The sequence below is a fragment of the Camelus bactrianus genome, chromosome 2 (assembly GCF_048773025.1).
Source record: "Camelus bactrianus isolate YW-2024 breed Bactrian camel chromosome 2, ASM4877302v1, whole genome shotgun sequence".
In the NCBI taxonomy this organism is placed as follows: Eukaryota; Metazoa; Chordata; class Mammalia; order Artiodactyla; family Camelidae; genus Camelus; species Camelus bactrianus.
Genome location: NC_133540.1, coordinates 31,242,671 through 31,268,846, shown reverse-complemented (window position 1 = coordinate 31,268,846; position 26,176 = coordinate 31,242,671). Strand labels below are relative to the sequence as shown.

The window sequence follows — 26,176 nt, the reverse complement described above, 5'->3', positions numbered from 1 at the left end:
GTTAGGTTTACTTATTTATTTTTAGGGGAGGTACTGGGGATTGAACCCAGGACCCTGTATATGCTAAGCATGCGCTCCACCACTTAAGCTGTACCCTTCCCCACAAGAGGGATTATTAATGCCTTTTTAACCTAGTATTCTTTCCCAGTGTTGAGAGTTTTCTGGCAGAATCTCTAAATGTCTAAATAAACTGAACTGAGAAAGACGGACATGTGGCGCTGAGGACCAACACAGGGCTCAATGCAAATACGAAGGAAACGCCCCGAGCGGTTAACAGTGCTGCCTTCTTGGGAGTGCAGTTTGGATGGGGTGAAAAATGACTTTCTGGCTTTACTCTGTCCATGCCTGGGTAACAGGTAAACATGTATCTCTTTGATAAATAAAAAGTTAATCATCACTACCCGCCTCACGCCCGTTAGGATGGCTACTTTAAAAAAAAGAGAAAAAGAGAAGAAATAACCAGTGTTGGTGAGGATATGGAGAAATTGGAACCCTACGCACTGTTAGCAGGAACACACAACAGGGCAGCTGCTGTGGAAGCAGTGTGGCAGTTTCTCAAAAACTTACCAATAAAATGACCATTTGACCCCCCTCTTGTGAGATAGAACTATTTCTCTGTACTCACAGAATACTTCTGTCCTCCAGATGTGTGGGTTTCTCTACACTAAGCAGTTCTACAGTTCCCTGTGGACACCAGGTGTCCTACGATTTAACTCAGTTTTGGCACTAACTAGAGTTAGTGAAGACCCCACAGAGTAAAGGCTCCGTCCCAGAAGACTGCTCCCTCCCACTTTGGATACCAGTTATAAGACCAGGTTGTCACCTGTGCTTTTGACTATAAATCAGGTGTTCCTATGACCCTCTCAAGTTTGGTAAATTGCTAGGATGTCTCACAGAACTCAGGAAAACAGTTTACTTGCTGTTGCTGATTTATTACAAAGGATGCTTTAATGTAAACAAATGAACAGCCAGATGAAGAGATGGAGAGGGCAAAGGATGGAGGAAGGGGCTTGGAGCTTCTGTGTCTTCTCTGAGTGCACTGCCTCCCAGCATCTCCATGTGCTCACCAACCTGCAAGCTCTCTGAACCCCAGGGATATTTATGGAGGCTTCATTGTGTAGGAACGATTGATGAAGTCATTGAGCATTTGGTGTTTGAAGCTAATCTCCAGCCTGCTCCCCTCCTGGGAGGTGAATGGGGTGGGGGAGAGTGTAGAGCTGAAATTTCTAATCCTTTAATCGTGGGGTTGGCTCCTCTGGCAGCCAGCCCCCATCCTGAGGCTCTCCAGGAGCCCCTAGCCCCATTGTCTTATTAGTATATAAATTGATACCATTTCAGAGAGTGTAAGGATTTTAGGAGCTGTGTACCAGGAAGTCAGGTCAGAGACCAAACATGTATTTGTTATGTCACATCCAAAAGTTCCACTTCTGGGTATGTGAATGAACAATATTGCCTGCCATATCAGTAAACAAAGGATGCTGTGGCCATCAAGTCATCATCCGCTACCGCCACCCCTGATGGTGAGCAGAGGGAGCTCAGGATGAGAAAGACGCAGGATACTGGCCCTGGATAGCTAAGATGCATATGAAAGGAATGATTTCAGTGAGCTCAGACTTTTGTAATCTTTTGATGTTCTGACTACCTGGTCTTTATTGCAAAAACTCAAATATATCCTGGCTCCTCCCTTGCCTTTTTGGAGCAGTCCCACAGCACTATCTGAGAGGCTGCCTCCCAGGCTCGAGTACTCACAAAGGCCGCCGAATAAAACATAACTCTCAACTTTGAGGTTGTACATATTTTTTTCAGTCAACAGGTATATGCCCAAAAGAATTGTAAGCCAGGTCTTGAGGAGGTATTCATACACCTATGTTAGTAGCATTGTTTATGGTAATCAAAAAGTAGAAATCACCCAAGTGTCCATTGATGGATGAATGGATAAACAAAATGTGGTGTATACATACAATGAATACCATTCAGCCTTGGAAAGGAAAGGAGTTCTGACACACGCTGTAACATGGATGAAAGTGGAGGGGATTATACCAAGTGAAGTAAACCAGTCTCAGAAGGACAAGTGCTGTAATAGTTAGCTAGGGCAATCAAATTCCTAGAGACAGAAAGTAAGAGGTGGTTGTCAGGGGCTGGGAGGAGGGGAAACAGTTGTTGTTCATTGGATATGAGAGTTTCAGTTTTAGAAGAGGAAGCGTTCTGGAGGTTGGTTGCCCAATGGAATGACAGTATTCGATACTGCTGAACTGTGTAGTTCAAAATGGTGACAATGGTAAACTTTGTCCTGTGTATTTTATCACAATTAAAAATTTAAAGCAAGCAACTTAATTACCACCATAAAACATGAGAGAGAAAAGGTTTGTTTTCAGCAACCAAGGGGTAACTTGATCTGTTCCTGGTGTCTTTCAGGCCCGGTGTTTCCTTGACCATGCAGGCGTTCTCCGAGGAGGAACGGAAGCAGTGGTTGGAAGCTCTGGGTGGAAAAGAAGCTGTAAGAATAACTGATGGTTGAGTTTTCCTTCAGATCCTTTAGAGTGGACTTGTGTTCATTTTCCTGTTATTTTTGCTTTATAGTAGTTGAAAAAAATTCCCTGCTAAAGCTGGTGTCTGAATTCCTCTTGGAAGCATCCAATATCCTAGTAATTTGGCTTGAGGTCTCAGCGGCACATGGAAGGCTGCTGTATCGTTAGTTTTTATTTTTGATTTCTCTTGACTTCACCGCTTTGATTTGCTTTGCTTGAGGAAGTCATCCACATTCTCAATTTCTTCCTTCCTACCTGACAGTACTTTGGGTGATGAAGGCAGTAAATGCTTGCAGTTCGTTTTGATTCTCAGAGGAGATGGAGCCGTACCTATGAGGCTGTGCTGGTGGTGTTACACGTGACTGCTGTACTAATGTTGTTTGATTGAACAATTTATGGTTTAGCCTCATGGCTCGCTGTCTGCAGTATTATGTAGCCTTCGTGAATGGGCCTCTGTCTTCTGACTGGTTTGAGGAATAAATTAAAGGCGATGATGGAGACCCAGAGGCAGTCTGTTTGCCACTTTATAAACTGCTTTCGTTTCAGTGGACCGGTGGCATCTGGGAGTTGAGAATTTGGCAGATCACGTATTGAATGGGGAGCTTAGTGAGGATAATTATAGAAAACACCTTTTTAAACCAATTTAAATAAACTCTGCTTGAAGTATTATGACTCTAAGTAAACAGCCAGTGCAGGTACCAGGTGGGCTCATCTGGAAAGCATTTGCCATTTTAGCCGGATTTAAAGAGAGGGAAAGAGTATGGTTTGCGAAATAGAAGAGGGGTCATATATAGTTTACAAGAAAAAAAAAAAGGAGGTGGGGAGGTGTCAGAACTGAGCTTAAGAAACGGGCAAAAGATAATGTTATCTGGTGGTAATGGGGAGGACACTGAGAATAGAGGGAATAGGGCAAGGGGCTGGGCAGCAGCCTTGGTGTTGTGTTTGACAAATGGAAGCCCAAGTTACATTCTCCTATATAGGATCTATTTTTAAAATATGTATCATCCTTGGAGGAAGAAAGCAGTGATCAGATTTGTGTATCACTTTATTATACTCTATCTACGTTTAGTCTCTGTGGTTTTAGTGCTGTCTCTTTATTCTTAATTTGTCCTTGAAATTTTTAGCTGAGAGTCAAGAGGATTTACAGCATTGATAGTTGCTGAGATCCAGAACAGGTTATCCTAATCCTCTCCAGCAAAGGCAATGCACTGATCAGGACTTATCCCCCCAGAGATGCAAGAATGGCTTTGGAAAGTTGAGTTTGCATACCTGCAGAGCAAAATGACCACGTGACTAAGTCATGTAGCCATAAGTCTGTTGCCAAAGGCAATGTAACCTTGAAGACATACAAACCTCTCCTTTAGAGTAAAAAGCCAAGTAATTAATTTGCAATATACAAAAGCAAGTCTGCAGAAAGAAAATATTCAGCTATGTGTTTATGTGGGGACTCTTAAGGTACCATGTATTTTTTCCAATTGATTATGTAGCTTGCAAATAATGGGGCAGTGCTAGAATTCTAAGAGGCAGCCCGGAATCACCTCAGGGTTTCAGATGTGGTCATTCAGATTATGGGCAGAAGTCACGTCTTTCTTAAGGAAATACTAGATTTTAGAAATAGTGGCGAAAAAATTGGGCTTCACCATATTGGTTAGAATGCAATCTGAGCATTTCAAATTTACCTTTCAGTCCTAACCCCTTTTCATCTTATTTTGGCTACTTTGGCATGCCTCCACAAGAGACAAAGTAGACTCGGAGTGCTCCTTTTTGTTACCTGTCTTTGCATCTGAGCACATGAAATGGCTTAACCAATGTCAGTGTATTTTTTGTACAGTCCTAGGTATGTCTACTAGAACCATTTTTACTGATTTGCTAAAAATGCTGTTTCCCTTTTTTCTCTTTTACTAGGTGTTCTATAGTTTTAATAGAGCCATCATCCCAAGACCAGAAGGAAGTAAGTGCTAGTTGATTGAAATTGACTGTTGTCTCCCTTTCCCACGAACTACTGTTTTTATTTCTGATGTCAGCCTGTCGCTCTGCACCGTACGCTAGTTCTCTAAGTAGTAGATGTGTTCTGTCTTATCCACTGAGAACTTCCTCTAGTTCCCCTCAACTGCTGGGACCTTCATTGATCTGTCCCAGCTCTGAGCCTTCCCCCTGCCCCCATAGTCTTTATCTATAAAAAACAAAATGCCTTTTCTATAGTTCACTTTGGTATTATTCTTACAGCCACAAATGAACACATACGAGTTTCAGGAATGCAACTTTCAACTTCCTAAGGTTTGAACTCCTGTGGGTAGGAACTGTTAATCAGGTCGCCTGTTCCCAACCCCCCTTACCTCTGCCCTGATGTCCTTTATCCTTAACGTCTTTGGAGTATAGGCTGCACCAATGGTACCGCATTGCACCGTAGAAAATAACACGCAACAGCAGCCAGGCGCCTTCAGATATTCTGGGACAGTGCTTGTCACCTGGCGTTGATGTGAAGTACTACCTAGCTCTGCACTTTGACTGATTTTTACTGAGATGAAATGAAAATGTGATCAAATTTGCTGGATTGTTTACAAATCTACTTTTAATGGCTTTGGAGGAATTAAGCTCTGTTTGTCAGATGCCCACAGTTTGGAAACATGGTTACATAACACATGATTTCAAAATGATCACAATGTGTGTGTCACTTGAGCCAACCCTGGAATGGAGGATGTCTCCTCTAGCCCGGCCCTGGAAATTGACCAGATGCCACGGGAAGTTGTCCGTCTACAGAAGCACCTGCCTGACCTTTCCCCTCTTGTCTTTCTCTTCTTCCTTTTTCCTTTTCTTTCGCTTTCTTCTTTTCCTTTTCCCCTCTTTTTCTCCTTTTCTTCTTCTCCCTTCCCTTTTTTTTCTTGTTTTTATAGAGATATGAAGTCATGCCATGTTTTAGAAAAGTAGTTTTGTGAAGCAGAAAGAAACGCTTGCATTTTATAAAACGTTGTGAATAGTGGACCCTTAAAAAGTAAACCGCAGCCCAGTTTTTTTTTTTATTAATATACTCTTCAAGCTCAGCTTTAAGTCTGTAAAGTTTATGTTCATGAATTGTTCATGCTCTCCCCGCTGAGAACCAAGAGTTACTATTACTGCTCCTTAAATACAGAATGAAGCATTCACCTTCCCTGATTTCAGTTTTGCAAGAAGAGTTGCCTTGTATTAGGATACTCAAATAGGTCAAATTTGACTAATTATGGTCAAATGTCTATGTCAGAAAAAATATATAAAATTATATTTTCAAAATAATCTTTTTTTGCTACATGAATCTGTAATAAATTCATTAGGAATAATAAAATACTATTTTAAACACTTAGAGCATGGTGTAAAATATGAAAAAAATTTCAAGCTCGTGGCCCAAATATTATTTTTTAAGATTTCTTAACTTTTTTTTCTCTAGGTTTTTTCTCTAGGTTTAAAAAAAAGGTTCGTCATTTCTTTAGCTGTTAATTAATTTAAGAACTTTCACTCATATATATAATTAAGAAAAAACTTAGCTGTTGTTGGAATTTGGGCAAAATGTTAACTATTTTTAGATAGCTTCCCCTAAAGACTTGTATCACTTTCTTTCCATTATTTAAAATATCATATTTATTAACTTAAAAGTTATGTTAAATTATTAATTTATTTATAAATACTGGTAATAGATGTCCAGATATTCCAGTAGATGCTCCTCTTAATATAGGAAATTCTCATTTATGTTATTTAAACAGGGAATATCTGGCCTTTAGTTTTCTCTCTTCTTTTTTTTTTTTTTAAAGAGTGAAATAAAAATTAGATTGGACTTAAGTAATATTGTCCTATTTTTTAAGGGAGAGAATTATGGGTAATTAGTTATGCCTTTAATATTTTATAACTGTATTTCTTTCAGGTGCACAGTTGGATAAAATGGGATTCACAATTCTTAGAAAATGCATCAGTGCAGTTGAAGCACGAGGTAACATGATTGAATCATTTTATTCATGACAGGCGATAGGTATGTAAAATCTAAGGGTCATTTAGAATGCTTATTGCATGGTCAAGTTTGTAGAATAAAATACGTTAATGCAAAATGCACATTCTAGAGATTCAGTTGTTCATTTACTCTGACAGGATGGGGTTTTCCTTTTTATTTGCATGTTTCTCCCTTGCACTGAAATGTGAAGTCAGTGCTCAGATGAGAATCATGAGAAGAATCAGCAGTGTTGGACGACCAATCTTAATCACTTCTTGTTCACACGCTAGTAAGATATTTCCGTCTTCCATTGTCCTGTTGGCTTCCTGTTTAAAAATCAGCATTATTGAGATGTAATTTACATATGGTGAAGTTTGCTGATTTTAACTGTACAGATTGATGAGTTTTGACAAGTGGTATAGTTGTGACTGCCACCACAGCCATCGGAGATTTCTGTCACCTGCTTCCCCTCCCCCAATTCCTTTGTGCCCCTTTGCAGTCAGTCTCCTTTCCCAACTTCGTCCTTGGCAACTCTTGAGCTGCTTTTCATCACATTAGCTCTGTCTTCCCTGCCCCTCCCCCCAGCATTTTAAATGAAGGGAATTATGCAGAATTAGACTTTTGAGTCTGGCCTCTTTATTATGCTTTTTTTATGGGTATTTATTTTTATTGAAGTATAGTCAGTTTACAATGTTGTGCCAATTTCTGGTGTACAGCACAATGCTTCAGTCATATAGGAACATACACATACTCGTTTTCATCTTCTTTTTCACCATGTTACTATAAGATGTTGAATATAGTTCCCTGTGCTATACAGTATAAACTTGTTATTTATCTATTTTGTATGTAGTAGTTAGTATCTGCAAATCTCAAACTCCCAGTTTATCCCTTCCCCCCACTTCCCTGAGCATAAGGCTTTTGAGACTCATCTTGTTGCATATATCCTTAGTTTTTTTTTTTTTTTTTTTTTTTTTTGCTAGGTGGTGTTTCATTATATGGATATACTGCACTTTGTTTATTCATCTGCCTGTTGATAATATTTGGATTGTTTCCATTTTAATTGAAGGAAAGATAGTCTCTCCCCGTTGTTCTCCTGACCAAAAGCTCTTTTCTTTAGTATCCCTAAGGAAAACCAGGCCCCTGGTGCTTTTACAGCCATGCCAGCAGACTGCAGAGAAACTAAATATTGAACATTACAAAACAGGCTCTTTCTGGAGGTTGGAGTTCTCTTTGTTTACAGCCTAGTGAAGTATGGATAAATTGAATTTTTAATTCACTCTCATCTATTGTATCTCTCAGCCCTACTCTGGATGACTTAGCGGGGTGAAGCATTGCAATTGTGTTTTCTGTCAAAACAGGGTCTTTGTTATAAAGCCAGGACTGCCACCTGTGAAATTAGAGGGATGGATAACAGATGAATATGAGCTGTTTTATGATTTGGGGGTTTGCCCATCGGTAATAAAAACCCAAGCCACAGAAAGCTTTTCTCCCGTTTTCTCTTACAGTGGTAATTCAGGCGGTGACGGATTTTCATTCATTTCAACTACACTGAGGTTGAGCTGACAAATTTCTTCTTTTTCCTAGTGCTTCAAAAATGTCCAGAGTTGAGGAAAAAAGTACTGTGGTTTTTGTATCCCTCACTTCATCATTCATGTTTCTCTTTTCCCCAAGCTTCTTAAGAACCTTAATTGTATCGCTTGCATGCTTGTTATTTTGGTAAATAAAATCCTTTCCCCAAAGGGTATAATTTATACATACTTCTGCCTGAGCAGATAAGAATCTATCTAGAATGCTTTTTGATTGGTACGTGTAGTTTTATGGAGTGTTGTGTACATTGAATGGAATATGTGTAGTAGGATCTGCATATGTTGAACGTGTTTTCACTGTAAATAAATAAATTGTTGGAGGTTTTTAACGGAAGACCGAGTCTACACATTTTAAGTTGGATTTTCCCATTTGAAAATTAAAAAAGAAATGTTTATGTTTGTTCCTTTCAAATCTTTTGTTCCTGAAGGTCTTCCATTACTAAAGCCTTTTGTCTTTAATGGAGTAGGAGACTAAAAATAGAGTTAAAAGAATCGACTGTCAGGTCACGTTAGTCAATATCACAGGGAACTTTGTAGACTCTCTGAGGCTTTTATCCTAAATTTGGAGGTTCCCTCAGGCAATATTGCTCTGAATGATTTCCCCCAAATCAGCTATCACTGCTGCTGATCTTTTTTTTTTTTTTAAATGCTACAGACGTTGTTGGCTCACGTAGTTTTTTCATCAGTCAGGATAAAAGCTAGTTTATGTTCGTATTACGGGAAATCTGAAATTCTCTGTAGCTTAAAACAACAAGACTTACTTCTCACTGAGGTGTTGCTAGGGGGCTTTGCCCATCGCTGGATACCTGGGCTCCCGGGTTCTTGCCTGCCTTGCCGGAGGGCAGCAGCTCTGGGGGGCTTTGGACTTGCAAATGGGTGCTCTGGTCTTGAAGTGAGTTTCATTTGCTCACAGCTGATCGGTCAGAAAGAGCCACGTAGCCCCACTCAGCCCCAAAGAGTCTACATAGCACAGAGGGCGCGCAGAGGGCGAGAACTAATGCTATTGGTGAATAGCATCAGTGACTGCTGCCTGTGATTCCTGGGTCTACATGCCTCGTGTCCAGAGGCATCTGATGAGATCTGATTGAAGAATTATTTCTAATCACTTTTTTCCCAGCATTCTAACCATGACTCTCACTGTCTGTAAACTACCATTTCACATGTTTCTGTTAAAAGTTAGTGCAACTTTTACCTAGCCATATTCCTTTAAAAAATGACATTTGGTATTTTTATCAGCTTTATTTGTGACATCACTTTAGTATTTGCCAAGTATCAGACAAGTGTCTGACATTTACTTTTTTTATTTTTAATTTTTTTTTGTTGAAGTATAGTCAGTTTACAATGTTGTGTCAATTTCTGGTGTACAGCACAATGTTTCAGTCATACATGAACATACATATATTCATTTTTTAATTTTTTATTTTGTCTACCGTTTACTATAGCCCTCAGGACCCTGAGAAAAGGTAACATTTTTAGTATATGCACATACAAATGCAGATAACACGTATAATATATGATGCATATATAATACATAACATAATGATGTATACTGCCGTGCATGGGACTGTTAGCGGTTTCTGTACTTTTGGCATCAGAACAAACCCCATGTCACTGCAGTATCAGCATTGATTACAGATCATACTCTTCCTGTCCTTAGAGTTGTTTGTTCATGAAGTTACAGCACACACGAGAGTCAGATCAACTGATCTTTCATCCGTTTACCAAGGATTTGTTAATGATGTGTACCAGCTCTTAACAGATGCAGGCTGTCTGAGCACCACTAGGAAAGTACTTCTGATGTTCCCAGGCGGAAGGACTTCCGAAAGCAGCAGCTCTCAGACAGGGCTGCGCAGTGAAATCCCCTGGGATTGTTAAGCAGGGCTGATGCCTAACTCCCACCCCCAGCCAGTCGGATGTCATTGCTGGTGGGTGTGAGCTAGAAAGCCGGATTTTCAGTGCTCCCCAGGTGATAATGTAGTAAAGTTTAGGCACTGCCGTCCTCATGGAAGAGTTTCTAGTGGATTGGAGCGATGGGACACGTGATTGTTATCTTTATGTTTATAGTGTCCGGCTACGTGGGGGAACTTTTAACTTCTTTTTAAAAGTAACCCAGCCTACACCCAAACAAAACAAAACTTCTGAAGAAAATAGCACGGTGTTCTTTTCCCTCCCTCAGTAACAGGTGGCTTAGCGTTGTTAAACCCTAGTTCTGATCTGAAGCCAGTCAACCAGTGTTTACTGAGTAATCACAGAGTGCCGGTAACCTTGCTCTGGGCCTTTGGGATACACATGAAAGTCTGGTTACCTATTATGCTTGATCCATTCATGGTAGACAAAATACAGATATTGAAAGTGAGTGGAGTATACCAGGTACTGAAAAGTGCTACAGGTTTGCATGGATCGAGAGAATTGTTTTTTTCTTTCCCTCAAAGTTTAACAGCATAGTAAGATATTTAAACAAATAATGTTTATTTTTTAACATACATAGTACGCCTTAACAGTGAGATTTTAATTCTCTTGAGGCCAGAGAGTATTCTACTTTTTTTCTGTTTTTTGGTGAGAACCAGCTGAGTGATGCTATAACTTTTTTTTTAAATTGAAGTATAGTCGGTTACGATGGATCGCTGAGTCCTTGCTCTTTACTAAGGACTGTGTTTAGGACCAGCCTTCTTTGGATTTAAAGGATTAGAAAAGTACATTTTGGCCTTTAGAGAGACCTCAGCAAAGACATGGAGACAGAATGTGACAGAAACAAGCCAAAAGAAAAAAAAAGGAAAGGAAAGGAAGCAGGAAGAAACAGAGTGAAAGGAAGGACTCGGGCACTTGCATTTAACTGGCAAGAAACTGGGTAAGTACTAGAGGAGGGAAGGGCAGAGGAGCAGGCTTACAAAGGTAGATCTGGAAACTAGTATGGTACCCAGGCGGAGGATGGTCTGGTGCCGAGAAGACCCAGAGTTCTGTGTAGGTTGGAGCGTTCCACAGGGGAGGTGACTGATTCTGGACTGTCGGTTTGGCCATGGGGTCGGAGAGCATGGATACCTCCAAGTCATCCAGCAGATGAAGAAGTCACTCTCAGCAGTTGGTTGTACATGCAGGATCAGAGTTCTGCAAGGAATTTCACCTTCAAGTTTTAGTTCAGGAAGCAAAGGATGTCAAGGAAGCTCAGAGGTCCCTGGCAGACCTGATGAAATGTATTAGGATCACTGGGGTGCTTCTTGAAAAAGCAGATTCCTGGGCTCAATCAGCTTTATTGAATCAAAATCATTGGTAGCTGGGCCTCTGCTGTAGACAGTGAGAGGCCCAATGGGAATAGTCAAGTGGAGAAAGGAATTTTCTCATCTTCTATTTTTTAGAGGATGCTTTCCTGGAAGGTAAAGTTTACGAGGGCCCTCGGTCCTGGGTCCGTGTAGCTTTGGGGATTACGAGAGAGAGCATAAATGATGTAAGGTAGAATCTTTCTCCTAAAAAGTGAAGTAAAGAGGAGAAATCCAAAATGGCTCAAAGTGGCCAAGTCTCAGTGTATCTGAAGCCACACACCATATTTAGATGCTTTGCCGGTGAATTCAAGGCAAATTCAAAAGTATTGATGGGAGTTCTCGTTCACTCACCCTACCACCAGCCCCTCCTACCTACTCTTGTCTGCATGATGCCTAGTTCCTGGGGCCCTGTGGTAGTTTCCCCCTTTGCGGGAAAAGACCCCGTTATCCTCAAGCAGATTCACACAACCGCCCTTCCATGACTGTGCAGCTGCCTTGCTCCGTGGCATTCTCACGACGGCGCCTGCCGTTCCAGGTGCCTCTGGAAGCTGACAGTGGGCTCAGTCTTCCCCTTTGGCCCTCCCGGGCCTCTGAAATACCATGGACTCAAGGCTTCCCTGAGGACCTGGCACGTGGGCCGCCTTCCAGGGGGCGAGGAGATGTTGTCTAGGTGCACGTGTCCGGGGCGTCAGAAGTGAGGAGTTTCGGCAGGGGAGAGATTGGGTGTTGAAGTGAAGATGTTTGCATGTGCCGCATCTGGGACCTGACAGCCATGGGCGGGGTTGGAGGAGTGGCTGGCGGGGCGTGTGTGTTGGGGGGCACTTGGATTACTCTAGAAGGTCTACCTTTTTCTGGGTTCATAAGGAGTTGTCAGGTTTAAGCTCCAAAGTTTGGTAACCCTTTCTTAACCTTTCAAACTCTTAGTTTCTAAACGATTGCAAGTGGGAAGTTCGTTCACATCTACTGCCATCCATGTTTGTGAAGGTAAAAGAGCTAATTTTTGTAGCCGGTAGATTTTACTGCTCATTAAATGTATTTCTTTGTTTCCTCTTTCCATCCTTACCCTGAATTGTTTTAATTCTGAGATACCCATGTTCTTAACCTGACAGTTATATTGCCTGGTGTTGTTCATTATACCTCACATATTTATTTTGTTTATGGAACTTTACTTTTTCCTTGAAATAGAGAAAATATCTTATTTATCCTTTACTTGCCTCTTCTCATTTCTAAGTATAGTACATTGCACACATAGCCCTCAGTACGCAATTGATTTGTGCTTGAGTGCTCGAGGATTTGACTCAAATGCCACATTGTCAATATTATGTATTCCAATAATGTATAAAATTATTGGAAGAATTTATTCTTCTCTAGGTGGTTGGAATTATTACTTTAAAATAACATGTAGGATTGGTTTTCACTCCTTTATGAATTTGTTTGCATCTTTCTGAATTATGGGTAATATTTTAGACATAGATAGAAAGGTACATCATGTTACATGTGAAAAAAAATCTTACGGTTGAAGAGCTTGGAGAATGATTTCCTTAAGTAACTCAAAGAACAGCCTCCCATGCCCAGTAGATTGTCTTTTTTGGGAACTGGTGACTCCAAGTATTTCAGGTGCATTGTAAACTATGCAAAAACAAAGTAAGACTCTCTTTGCTTAAAAAACTTCTTTTAGTTGCTATTTTTAAAATAGTTGCCATGATTTAAAACTAAATATGTATGTCACTTTTGTTTATAAAGTTTCTCTTAAAAAAAATCTTCCATATGTGGGTAATTTGAATATTCACTTTAATTTCTAGAGCGTGGCATTCAAACGTCGGTCTAGGCAAGCTGTCAGTTATCAAATTCAGCTTTGTAACGAGCTGTGAATTCATGGGGTGGAGAAGTAGGAAGCCGCCTCTAAGATGTGACAGTCTTTGAATTGTCGCATGTGGAAGTGCATTTCTCTTTCTCTGAGAAGCGAAGTTTCAGGTTTTCGGAAAAGCATTCTGAGGTTGGCTGGAGGATTTTTCTGCTTCCAGAGCACTTCTGGAGTTGCATGGGGGTTCAGGAAGGCCCTGGTAGGTGATGGTGATGTCTGGTTTCAGTATTAATCTTTGTGGGAAGGAAGATGCCTAAAGTGAACTTGCAACATATTTTACCATGATTGCGCATTAATCTTGAAGTGCCAGGGGCAAATTACGTGCAAAACGAAGAAAATAAAGAACAGCTGTCCCCGAAAAATTTACAGCAAGTGAACTAGAGTTACTCGCTCACTGTCTCTTTTTTAATCAGAATGGGTGTGAGATGAGTGTGGGTGGATACAGAGGACTGTCTTATGTGGGAGGGAGCTCAGGATGCTTGTGGTGTCTGCAGAAATGCAAATACTGAGCTGAAATGCTAACTCCAGGCGAGCTGGGGCTGATCATTCATTTTCTCAATTAGTAATCTTATTTGTTTTAAGAACAATAAGCTCCCAAAGTTTTTAGCTTCCAAATGAATGGCTGAGTAAAGTTAATTCAGAACAAATGGTTAAACTCTCTTGCTACTAGTAGGCAGGTGAGGTTTTGTGTGTTGGTTCACGTTTGGATGAGGTGCATGGACATCTTCTTGTAAGGCTCTTTAGGGCGCTCTTAGCTTGGTGCTGGAGAACAGGAACCCCAAATCAGCCCTGATTAGAATCTCTCCACTTACTAGCTCTGCAGCCGTGCAAGTTAGGTAGATAACCTGTCTTGATTTTATCCTGTGTAATACGGGAGAACTGTAGTGACTTTTATGTAGGATGGTTGTGAGAATGAAAAGAGGATACTTGGGACATTGCCATCTGCCAAGTGCTCAGTGTGAGTTGCTTATTTAGAAGTAACTCTGAATTCAGGCCGATCATAATTAAACAGTCCCATTATTGATTTGAGGCTTTGGGAGCACCAAGGAACTTTGCTTTTGAAAAATAGTAATTTACATAGGGCAATAAATCATCTGAGTTCACTTTATCAGAGCAATTTTATGTAGCGCTTGTGACAAGCAGCAAAATTTACTGGCCTGACTTTCAACCTTCCTTCCCTCAGTGTCTTGTGGACACTTGAGCAGTTATACGGCCAGAGTGCAATGAGAAAACCAGAGAGGATTTGGAAGAAGCCAATGGCTTTAGATTATCTCAGTCTTAAAAAACAAAAAACAAAAAACAAACCAAAAAAACAAACCAAAAAAACACAGTAAGGAGGAGATTTTCCAAGGCTGCCTAACACTGATTTGATGCTTTGAGGTGGAGAGGAGGCAGGTGGCAGCGGCGAGGCACCGTTAGACCTCTGCCAGCGTGCCCGTCATAGAGGAGGGCTGAAAGGGAATCTCGCAAAGAGCAATGGCCAACTTTTGCCTTGAGTTTGAGTCTCTTTTATATAAGCAAAATTTTATAACTACTTAAACTTGAACCACACAAGTGATGAGTTTGAGAGTAAAATGGTGCCTCTGACTTCGCTGCCCATCCACTCCAGCTTACCTTAATCCTCACTTGTTCCCGGGTGTGCACGTGTTAGATGGATCTTACTCAGCACTTTTTTGGTGTTTCTTAAAGGGAAAATTTTGGGGGGAAATGGTAGAGGGATGGTTCCTCCTCTTAAATATTAACTTTAGTCTCAAGATAGTGAAGGCTCTGAGATTCTGTGTTACTTTTGTATAAACAAGTTGCCCTGCATAGTTTCATGGGTGCTGGTAGAAGACACAAGTCTTCTGGATCAGAGATGAAGGACAATTTATTACTCTCAGTAGCCAGAGTATCACATTTTGTGTTGGTGCTCTGAGCCCTGGTTCCCAAGGGCACTTGCAAAGATGGTCGGTCAGATGATATCTGCATACGCAATGGGTTGTGGTATACGGGAATAATTCTGAATGTAGGAAACTCAGCTCTCTTGGAATGACTGGCAGGCATGCCTACCATTTGTGCTAGATGGACACTATTTTCCAAGGCTGCAAGCAAACCTGTTCTTTGCTCTGGAGGGAGGTGCTGGAACAGATGGTATTCACCCACCCTGGGGGGTTGCTGGCAGAGGTGAGTGGGTGGATGTGATGTGAGAAGGTGCTCTGTGAGCAGATGAGGCCCGAGTGTGGCCGATCGCAGGTGCTGTGCTGTGTATTTGCCTCAGTGCTGTAGGCAGTGGTGAGACATTGACAGATGGGAGCAGGGGTGTATTCAGACCTTTGACAGGAAGTAGAGCTGATGGGGTGGGGGCGGGGCACAGAAGGAGAGATGACTGGTTGGATTTTAGAAATAATCTAGAAAAAAGATGATGAGGCTTAAACTAGGGCATTGGCAATGAAAGAAAGGATGAATAGGAAGAGAGACTTGGCAGAAAAATAGAATCTGATGGATGTTGGATGTAAAAGGCAGTGAAAGGGAAAAGTAAAAACCTGACCCTAAGCTTTCCAGCCACGATCGATGAAGATATCTTTAGCCAAGACAGGGAATGCAAGAGGAGCAGTAGGGTTGGGAAGAATAGAGATGGGTTTTCGATCTATCTTGAATTCAAGGTACCTGTGACATTTCTGTCAGAAAGGGAAGGAAGCAGCCAGAGAGATGATGGGCCTCATTTTCAGAGAGTGAAATTTGGAGTGTAAAGGAATCCAGTGGGAGATTCCAGGGAGGAGGATGTGGACAGTATCAAATGCCCTGGATGGTTCAGGCAGGAAGAAGACCAAGAAACCACCCCTGGGAAGGCAGGAAGTCAAGAAACGAGAGAAGAACGAAGTTGTATGGGTTGTCCCTTGTTGAAGAACAAGGTTGTACAAGTTGTCCTTTGCACGTGTTGTTCTCACAAGAACCCTGTGACGCACTGGTATTTCTCCACTTTACACATGCAGCTGACCTGAAGAGTCATCCGCTGACCCGAGTGAGTCTCAGGGCTGGAGAGAAGCAGGCTCCAGCTCAAATCCAAGACTGGCTCTTCTCCTGTCCTTAACCATAGTGAGCACAAGGAGTTGGGGACTTTCAAGGCTGACCTGAAGATGTTGGAGGTGGATGAACAAATAAAGAGGAGACAAATTTTTAAAGAACAGAGGAGTTTTGAAACTCCAGGTGATAGGAAAGGAAAGTGGGGAGGGAAGATTTGAGCATCGTTCTCTGAAGTGCCCCCCTAGATTTGGGATGAAGCCTTTCTGAAGTTACACCTGCCTTCCCTGCCTTCTCTCCACAGCAACCCCATCATGGACCTCGGAGGGTGTCCCATCAACCCAAGAAAGATTTGTCCACTTTTCTGAAAAATCTCTGCAATGCCTTGGAAAGCCTCTTAGTGTCAGTGTGGAAGCTGCATCTGACAATGTTTAAATCCTAATAAATAGCATTTTAGGTTTTCCGAGGGTTTCCTGTACTCCAGGTCACCCACCCCCTCCACCACTCCGTAGGTAGTTGAACGGACTTAGCTTCTTTACTAGGCTCAGGTGCATATGAGGAGACACGTAGAAAGTGGCAGGGCTGGAATTCCAATCCTGGTCTCCAGCTCTTAAGCAAGCATCATCTTGTGGCAGAAGAAGTCAAGTGAGGGGAAGAGTTGGTTGACAGTGCAACTTAGTGGTGATCGGGGAGCTGAGTTCCGCCTCAAGGCCCAGAGGCTGTGAGATGTTTCTTACCCCAGCGTTCAGCCTATGAGGAAGGACTGGAGGGCACATTGAAGGAGTCGCAGCTAGATGTGTGAGATCCTGGCACAGCTAGACACTCGACCTCTGGGAAGAGAGTGGGACTCTGAGCGGTCCTGAAGAGAGGGGACACTCCCTGTTACCCTGGAGCTGCCTCCTCTAGGCATCCTGCCCGCGGGCTTGGGCGGTTGTACCAGGAATAGCAACAAGTCTAGGGGTTGTCTGGTCTGAACAAAAACGCTTTCTCTTGTGCTGGCTAGACACTGGAGCCGAGGCCAGCCACACAGAGTGCTAGGAGCATTCTGCAGTCCATTCTGACCCGAATACAAAGGTAGCCCTTGATAAACCAAACACCCTTTGGGTTTGAGAGTTGGATTCGAGAGGATGAGACTTTGAGTCAGGGCTAGAGGTGTGTCCGAAGAGTCCTGAAATTGGCAGTCCGTCCGAAGATCCTGGCTTGGACCTGAAGTACTTTTTTTTTAATTAAATATTTGACACTTCTGCTGGGATAGGAGGCAGGGGCGGAAGTGCACGGGATGGCCAGCCCCAGGGGTGCCGAGCTGGCGGATTCCTGAGCTCAGTCTTGGGTCGGTGTGAGTATGAAATGAACATGGGAATGAGGTCATGAGCCCTCTCCTTGGAGTGCCTGCTGCCAGGGAGGCTCCTGCTCACAGCACAGAAGTGGATTTACATGAGGAGACTTCATAGGAAGGGAACGCTGCTCGGTTCCTGGCAGATCGGCATGGTCTGCAGCGCTTTCTTACCTGCCACCAAATAATTAGCATCCAGGGGGAGAAATTCCAAATGTTATTGGAGATCAGGAATTTTGTATTTTCCATGAGTCATGCATATTCGATAAACTTGGACTCTCTTCCCAACATATGCTTTATTTTATGGAAGAGGGCTGTAGGCTACAGGCCTTGGTTAGGGTGACTTTTATATGTATTATGCCAAGCTATTTTGGTCTTAATTTTGAATATTATGCTACAATTAGAAAGGTTTTCTTGAGTGCTTGTCACGTGAGGCTCATGCGTATGCTTTATAAGCATTATCTCCTTTAATTTTCACAACAACCTCATTCCATCATTAACCTCATTTTTCAGAGAAAGGTGAAACAGAGAAATAAAGTGATATGCCAGGTCATACAACTGGGAGGTGGGAGAGTTGGAAGTTTCCAAGATATCAGTAACCTTAATTTGTAATAATTCATATCTTACAACTGTAACAAATTTGTGTTTCTAGGATATGCTTTTTTTTTAAATGAGGGGACCAAGATCTTGAGAGGTTAAAATGTTACTCCGTATCATTTTCAGCTTTGAGCTTCTCATTTTCATACAGGTATAGTTAATCTTCTAACTGTCCCAGTGCTTAGAACTTGTCTCTTACCCTGCTTTTTGCAATATTTAATACATTGTAAGTATTAAAAATAATGCATTCTTCTAAGGTTTTAGAATTCTGCAATTTTATACATGCAATTTCTTCAATTTATGATGTTGAATGGTATGTCCTTTTGATGGAAGAGTGACTCGTTCTTGGTTCTGTGTGCTTGTATTTAAAACTAATAGAAACATGTTTTTGACAGGACCTTAAAATATTATGCATCGCCCTGTATCTTGGACGGGTATCACTGTGTATGAACCTATTTATTTTTATGTAACTCAATGTAGTGGTTAGCCTGGAAAGCATTTCCTGTACTTACACAGACACTGAAACATCATGCTTATTGAGGTTTAGTTATAAATATACGTAAGGGACATACTATCAAGTTTTTATAATTCACCTATGAACTGAAACAATATTCATGAGCCTCTTCATTGCTTTGAGTAACCTTTGTAGCATATCATCCTTAAGCCTCATCACCAGGTACTCCTTCACAAATTTTTCCTAATCATTTCACCTGTTACGTGTTTCCTTTTCATTTGCAAGAATCTTTCAAGATTAGCAAGTATTTATAATTATATATGATACAATTATAAAACATTTACAATTATTTTACGTACACATACATGCATGAAAGTTTATGTTCGCTCATTTCATAGCCCACAGGGGAATCTGTCTTCGCAGTGCTGGTGCGATATGTAAACCTCTATTTGTATTCATGCATGTTCATAATGACACGTTGCACACTTGATGTCACTCCTGTGAATGCCTACAGGAACGTTAATGACCTTTCACCCCTGTTGTCAACACATACAAATGTGAATGAACATTGCACTCCATCTGTAAATACTGATCAGGGACCTCTGTTTGTGCCAAGCACTCTGCTGTTTACTAGATGAAAACTGGATGTGTGTAGTTTATAGACCCACAAAATTTGATCATCGACTTCTGTAGAATCATACACCTGGAAAATTCTTTTTACTTGTGCCTGTTACCATCAAAAGTATTGACGTTTTCTAGTTACAAATAATCTTTTCTGTCTCTTTATTTTCTTTCCGTATCTCTTTACTAAGCAGCCATCAACTTATCAATCATTTTTTCAGTTTATTGATATATTCAGCCTTATTTATTAAATGTATATCATGTGCTTTCAGGCACAGAGTCTGCTTCTGAAACCAAAAGTTTCTTTTTCTGAAGTAAAGACTTTATGGCTGGGTTGGCCTCGAGTTGCTCTCTCTTTTCATTTTAACTCTTCTTAATTTTACCCTCTGTCTTCCCTGGATTCCACATTGGTGTCTGGGATATAGTAAGTACTCAGTACTTTTTATGATGTTAACAGGAACTGAAATGTGTTATAATTCCTAGGCTGTTACCTTCTCGTTTCCTCCCTACTTCTCCTGCCTTTCATTGTCTGTTCCTCTTCTCCCTGTTTACGTTTCCTGTGTGCAGCTTTACTACCTGTCTTCTCTCTTCTGCTTCCTTGACTCTGAGAGCCACTTTGTGTTCTTCTTGCTCACCACATTCACTTGTCAGTTTAGCCTCCCCAGCCTTTGCCTCCCCCTCTGCTGTTTAACAGACTCTACCAGCCCTTTAAAACGTTTTTTCCTTTTGCATGTTGTTCTTTTCTTGTCACAGAGCATCTCATTTTCTCCTCGGATTCTCCAGCCCACCTGCCGGGGCCTCTGGGTATTCACCAGTGGTCCACGCGGGCGTTTCCCAGGGTGGAGCGGACGATGGCTCTGGCAGCATCATCTGGGTTCCGAGAGGGAAACAGTGAGACAGATATGATGATGCAGCCTGACTCATTGCTCCTTTCTGACCCTCTCCTCAAGGAAGACGTGGGTGGTGCTCTGTGACAGCACTGTGTGAAACTGGGGGAGACGGGTGGTGGTGAGAAGGAAGACACATTTGATTTCACTGGAGCCACTTTGCCCAGGGTTGGCTGTCGTCAGCTGCTCATCACTGAGTGGAAAGCCCTTGCCTTTCTTTTTGTACTGACCAGAACCCATTTGATTTGTTAAAAAGGAGAAAAACTTGGGCATATAAACACTTTGACCAGATTATAGGTTTTTGTTAAAAATTAGAAAATATTATAGTAATGATATCTGTCAGTGAGCTTTGATATGCTGGAAAAGTTTTAATACCTTGGATATTTAATTCTGTAAGTTTTTAGTTCCTAAGTGGAATGTCTGTTTTGGCCCAAGTCCAATCTATATCTGTAGTCCTAAAGTTATTTCAAGTCGAATCATCTAGGTTTACCATTCTATGCAAGGCACTGTGAAAGGTATTAGTAACAAACAATTTCTCCTCCCCCTGCACCTCACCCCTAAAACCAAGGTTAACCTAGTATCTCTCTGGATAATATCTCAGTATTTTGGGAGAGAAGGAAGAACGCTGGTCCCCAATTCTCTATCTGAAAATTCTGAGGTGGGTGTGTTTGAGAGACTGTAATATGGGACATATGCTATAGAGCACAGAGCAGCTCTAGATAAGTTTGGGGTGGAAATTACTTTGAACATGGTGAAATAAGAATATTGACACTGAGTGGGGAAAAATACAGACCTAAATAACCAGATGTCCGGTCAAGCATTCAGATTTTTGATTTTAGGGGTTGTGAATGGTGGGCTTGTTTTAAAAAATGTCATCAGGTGTTAAAAGGAGTGAAAAGTCATGTTCCAAAAAAAGGAGCATCACCGTGGGGCGGTGTCGGACAAGGTGGCATGTTTTTTCTTTTTTCTGGTTTTGAAGGTCTGGCTGGGACTTGATTTTGCTGACTGTTGAATCTTGGGCACCTGGAATAGCACCTGTCACGTATTTGATGAGTAAATATTTGGCAGATGAGTAATCAGTGGAGCAAAGGGGAAGGACCTTCCTGTCAGAGGAGACTTGTGCCTGAGGAGGCAATGAGTTTGGCCATTTGTGGGTGACAGTCAGGTGTCTGCTCTGATTTACAGCGAATACTCTGCAGTGAATGCAGGAAGGTGAGCTGGGGCCTATTCTGGAGGGTTATGTGTTTATGTCTTCCTTACGAGCTCATTCAGCTGAGGACTTTGGACTTGATTGGATGACTTACTCTTCAGTGGGGTGGAGGAGACCTGAGAGCATCAGAGTGGCTCAAAAAATAAAAAGATGGAGAAAATGATGATGGTGTTCAGAATGGATTATGGTTGTGTGTGTGCGCACGGGCCCTAATAAATGTGTGTGCATAAAGTTCAAGGCCGTGTTGAAGAAGCAGAGATTGATCTGAAGTGTGAAGAAAAGGTAGATGTTGATCTGTGGAGTTTGGAAAGTGACAGGGAGGAATCAAATAAAATTTCAAAATTCTGATACTTGGTGATAAGAAATAGTGATCCCTCTTTGGCTGAAAGAGGGAAATTGGGAAGGGAAGGTAGAGAAGATAAGCCTTGACAGTAAGGTGACTCCTCAAAAAAACTAAAAACAGACTTACCATATCATCCAGCAATTCCACTCCTGGGCGTATATCTGGAGGCAACTGTAATTCAAAAAGATACATGCACTCCAGTGTTCAGAGCAGCACTATTTACAGTAGCCAAGACATGGAAACAACCTAAATGTCCATCAACAGATGACTGGATAAAGAAGCTGTGGTATATTTATACAATGGGATACTACTCAGCCATAAAAATGAAGAAAATAGTGCCATTTGCAGCAACATGGATGGACCTGGAGAATGTCATTCTAATTGAAGTAAGCCAGAAAGAAAAAGAAAAATACTACATGATATCACTCATATGTGGAATTAAAAAAAAAAAAAGACAAATGAATTTATTTACAAAACAGAAGCACTCACAGACATAAAAACAAACTTATGGTTATTGGGGGCAGGGGGGTGGAGGGATAAATTAGGAGTCTGAGATTTGCAGATACTAACTACTATATATAAAATAGATAACAAGTTTTGTCTGTATAGCACAGGAAACTATATTCAGTATCTTGTAGTAATCTATATTGAAAAAATGTGAAAAGGAATGTATGTATGTTCACATATGACTGAAACATTATGCTGTACCCCAGAAATTGACACAACATTGTAAACTGACTATGCTACAATAAAAAAAAAAAAAGATACGCTTTGAAATCCTATGACTTGACATATTGATTGGTTTATATTCTTCAAATGTATTTGTATGATGTCTTTTATATGATATGCGTGTTCTTAGATATAAAGTATGTTCTGATTTTCTTAGTCTAGAGCTTCAAAGGACAGTGCAACAACCAAAAACCCTACATGACTCAAGTGGAGGAGGGTGTAGCTCAGTGGTAGGGCACATGCTTAACATGCACGAGGTCCTCAGTTCAGTCCCCAGTACCTCCATTAAGACGAATAAACAAAAAAACCTCACAGATTAAAACAAAAGATCCTACATGACTGTTACGTGTTTACGTGCTGTTTCCAAGCTGCTTTTGTATGAGGTTTATTTAAATTTCATTTTACTGAAGTAAAAACTGTGTTGTGTAGCATGAGTTCCCCCTCGCACCTTTCATGATGCCTTAGCAATTAACTTTCCTTCTCTCAGGTTATGAATTTGAACTTGATCAATTAGTTGATAGTAATTACCAGCACAGAGTGATGATTATTGCCGAAATAACATCCTCGCTTCATTTCTCTACGTCTGTCGGGCACTTCTCACAGAGGCACGTTTGTTTGCAGAAGATGACTTGCTCTTTTGGCTCCTGGCATGGAGGCCAAGCTATTTTAGGTTTCTTCAATAGAGGAGCATTGAAAAAAAATCCTCTGGTATTTCAGACTCTCTGGACATGGCCGTCTAGCCTGTAGGAGGAGGAAGGAGTGAGGTCTGGTCTCTTCTCCTGTAGCAGCTCACCCTGTTGACTTCTGTGTTTCTTGGTAGTTTCTCTTTCCCAACTCCTGGCAGGGCTGACCTGCATTTTCCTCCTCTTTTGGAGTCTGTGAGCGTTTCCCATCGTGAAGGTGCCTGGAGTCCCGTGGAGGCTGCGGGGCCAGCCTTTGCACGTGGGTTCTTTGTGCTCTGTGGAGATAAGGGCATGTCTGTTTGCTGGGGCTGCCGTGCTCAAGTACCCCAGACTGGAGGGCTTACACAGCAGAAAGTGATTTCCTCACATCTCTCGGGGCTAGAGGTCCGAGACGGGGTGTCGCCTGGGTTGGTTCCCTCTGAGGGTCCTGCTCCTTGGCTTGTAGACGGCCACCTTCTCCCAGTGTTTTCACGAAACCTTCCCTCTGTGTCTGTATCCTCATCTCTTCTTGTGAGGATGCCAGTCGTATTGGATTAGGGTCCACCCTCATGACCTCCATCAAGATTCTCCTACAGTCGCTCCACCTATCCCTCCCTCCCTCTTCAAGCAAATCTAAGACAGGTTACTCTCACCCCTTGTGGTATATGACAAAAAAAAATAGGTGATTTCTAACATAACCCCGATGCCACTCAAAGTTTCCTGATTGCCTCAAAAATGTCCTTTTACAATTGGTTTGTTCACATCAGAATCCAAATAAAATCATGTGCCCAACATATTAAGTTATACTTGACAATGCATTTTCTTGCCTTTGTTTCTTTTCTGTTGGCCCCAGAGATGCTTTGTTTCCAGGGCCCTGTGGTGATTTGGTTCACTGTGACGTATAATTTTGCTGTGATGCTCATTTGGAGTTTCAGTGCTCCTCACTGGGCAGTGCATATAACAGCTCTTAAAACACGTTTTGCCTTACTTTTGAGTGAATGATTTCCATGGTCTTCAAGAATCAGCCAAACGACGATTTCTTTCTGTGTACAAGTCAGCACCGTATTATTTTTAAAAGGCTAAAACTTTCCAAGAAAAATGTCAAGAATAAGTAAACATAAAAAACATGAGAGGTACAGTGTATCTTTACAAATTACATTGGGATATGTTAGCACGGTTAGCTGACTGACTTCGTTAGCACCGGCACCTTACATTTTGTGCACATGGAGAATTGTTTTATGAGATTATTTTCCAGCCATAACTCATGAATACCAAGCTGCTAAAACAAGTTGGTAAACACTTGCTTTTGTGGACCAGTTATTTTTATAGTCAGAGGAAGGCTGCTAATGTGAGTTAGCAAAGTTTCTAAATGCGACTATTTGTTGACAGCTTTAAAAAATTTGGTTGGTATTTTGCTAACATGTCCTCTCTTCCAATAGGTATAAACGACCAAGGATTGTACAGAGTTGTGGGGGTGAGTTCAAAGGTCCAGAAGCTTCTGAGCTTGTTGATGGGTATGCCTCTTTTCTAATCATTTCCCCTGCGTTATGTGTTTGTGTTCATTGACTTGACAACTTCATGTTTCACAGCCATGTGCAGCACACTAGTGAATCCGTTCTTTCCTAGAGTCGTTTTCTCCTGAGCAGGGATGGCGGGCTCAGAGAGGTAGATTAGTATTTGCTCAGCACAGGTGACCCGCTGCCTCTTTACTTACTGAGAAATAAAGGAAGAAAAGAACGCAGCTCATGGGTGAATGTCTTCCTGTGCTTGCTTCTCACAGGAAAGGAGCAGCCTGGCCTCTGTGATTTGTGTGGCTTCCAAATTGCCTGTCCGAAGTCTTGACAGTACATTTGGTTGGACAAGCCCCCTGAGATGCGCTTTTTTTTATGGTGCTTCCAGAGCGGTCACTCATCAGCAAGGGTCTGATGCTCAGGGATTCATTGGTATTCACAGTGGCTTGTTTGTAGTTTGCACCAGGCTCTTCTCCAGAACCACGCCTGCTCCATCTGTGCTGATAACACAGTGTTCTTTGGCATCGCAGACTAGAGGAAGCCAGAAAGTGAATTCATTTCATTACCCCAGACATTATGGGAATGACAAAGCGCTTCTACATTACACTCGGCTGTCGGCTCAGGGCCACCTGTAAGATGCCCCGTTTCTCCCCCCAGCCCAAAGCAGACTGCCTCTTGAGGGGTGATGATAACTCACTGGTGTGAAACTAATCTGTCCTTATGACCTTGCTAACTATTAATTAATTTGATGTCTCACTTTTAATTAATCAATATTAACAACCTCCAGGGGGTATTGTCAATGCATCTAAACCTGTCTGCATCCTAAAGCATCGTGGCAAAGACTCATTTTCAGGAAGCATAAGCCGAGGTGGATAAAATCAGCTGAGATGTTACAGACAACATTGCTTATTTGGCTGTATTTGAATTCAGAATTTAATAAGCAGCACACCCTCCGCCCTTTTTTTCCTTAGGCATTAACCACAGGAAAAATTGCTTATCATCCCTTAGAGAGAGCCTTATTAGAATACATTTGCTTTTATGAGCTGTTTTCATTTTCTGCCTCTCTGGTTTAACTTGGGTGTGCAGTTTTGGCAGTCAGATTTTCCTCTTTACCAGGAGTGGTCTCCAAATTAAATAGACTCGGGTTGCCAGTGGTTCAGTAGCAGCTGTAAGAGTTTAATGGGGCTGTGGCATCTGCTTTTAGTTAATTTTAAAATTAGAAACACGTCTCTTTTCCAAGACAGTGTTATAATGATTAGAACTGGAAGACTCTGTTGGTATCAGAAGGGGAGATTTTGGCTGAAAGGCGCACTTGGCGATAGGATTGGTCCTAAGGGTCCTAGCGTTATTTTTACTAGCTTCTTGTTCACGTTCAAGGCAAGTTCGAACAAGCAAGTGTCTCTTTGGTCACCCTGAGATGTTCAGCTGTCTCAGAATTTGTTCTCAGTCTCATAAAATCCCACGCGGTCACCAGCATCCCCAAGGTGGTAGTTTCCTCTGCTCATGGGAAATGTCCCAAGATGGTCCTTAACTTGCAAGGCGTTTAAAATATCTAAACCCTCAAAACTTCATGACCTAGAAGACTGTGTTTGCTTTCCCTGAGACTCAAGGTAGACCTCCAGGGCACAAGGGTGATACA

At 41.7% G+C, this 26,176-nt stretch overlaps 1 protein-coding gene across 2 annotated transcripts in view; it reads left to right on the top strand.

Annotated features, from left to right (window-relative positions):
- Positions 1-26,176, top strand: part of ARHGAP10 (Rho GTPase activating protein 10) — a 283,230-nt gene that overhangs the window by 146,181 nt on the left and 110,873 nt on the right. For both annotated transcript variants that reach the window (XM_045516376.2, XM_010954572.3), the window contains 4 exons: positions 2,416-2,497; positions 4,434-4,479; positions 6,421-6,486; positions 24,466-24,540. In XM_045516376.2, coding sequence (XP_045372332.2) covers positions 2,416-2,497; positions 4,434-4,479; positions 6,421-6,486; positions 24,466-24,540 — 269 coding nt within the window. The remainder of the gene's footprint in view (positions 1-2,415; positions 2,498-4,433; positions 4,480-6,420; positions 6,487-24,465; positions 24,541-26,176) is intronic.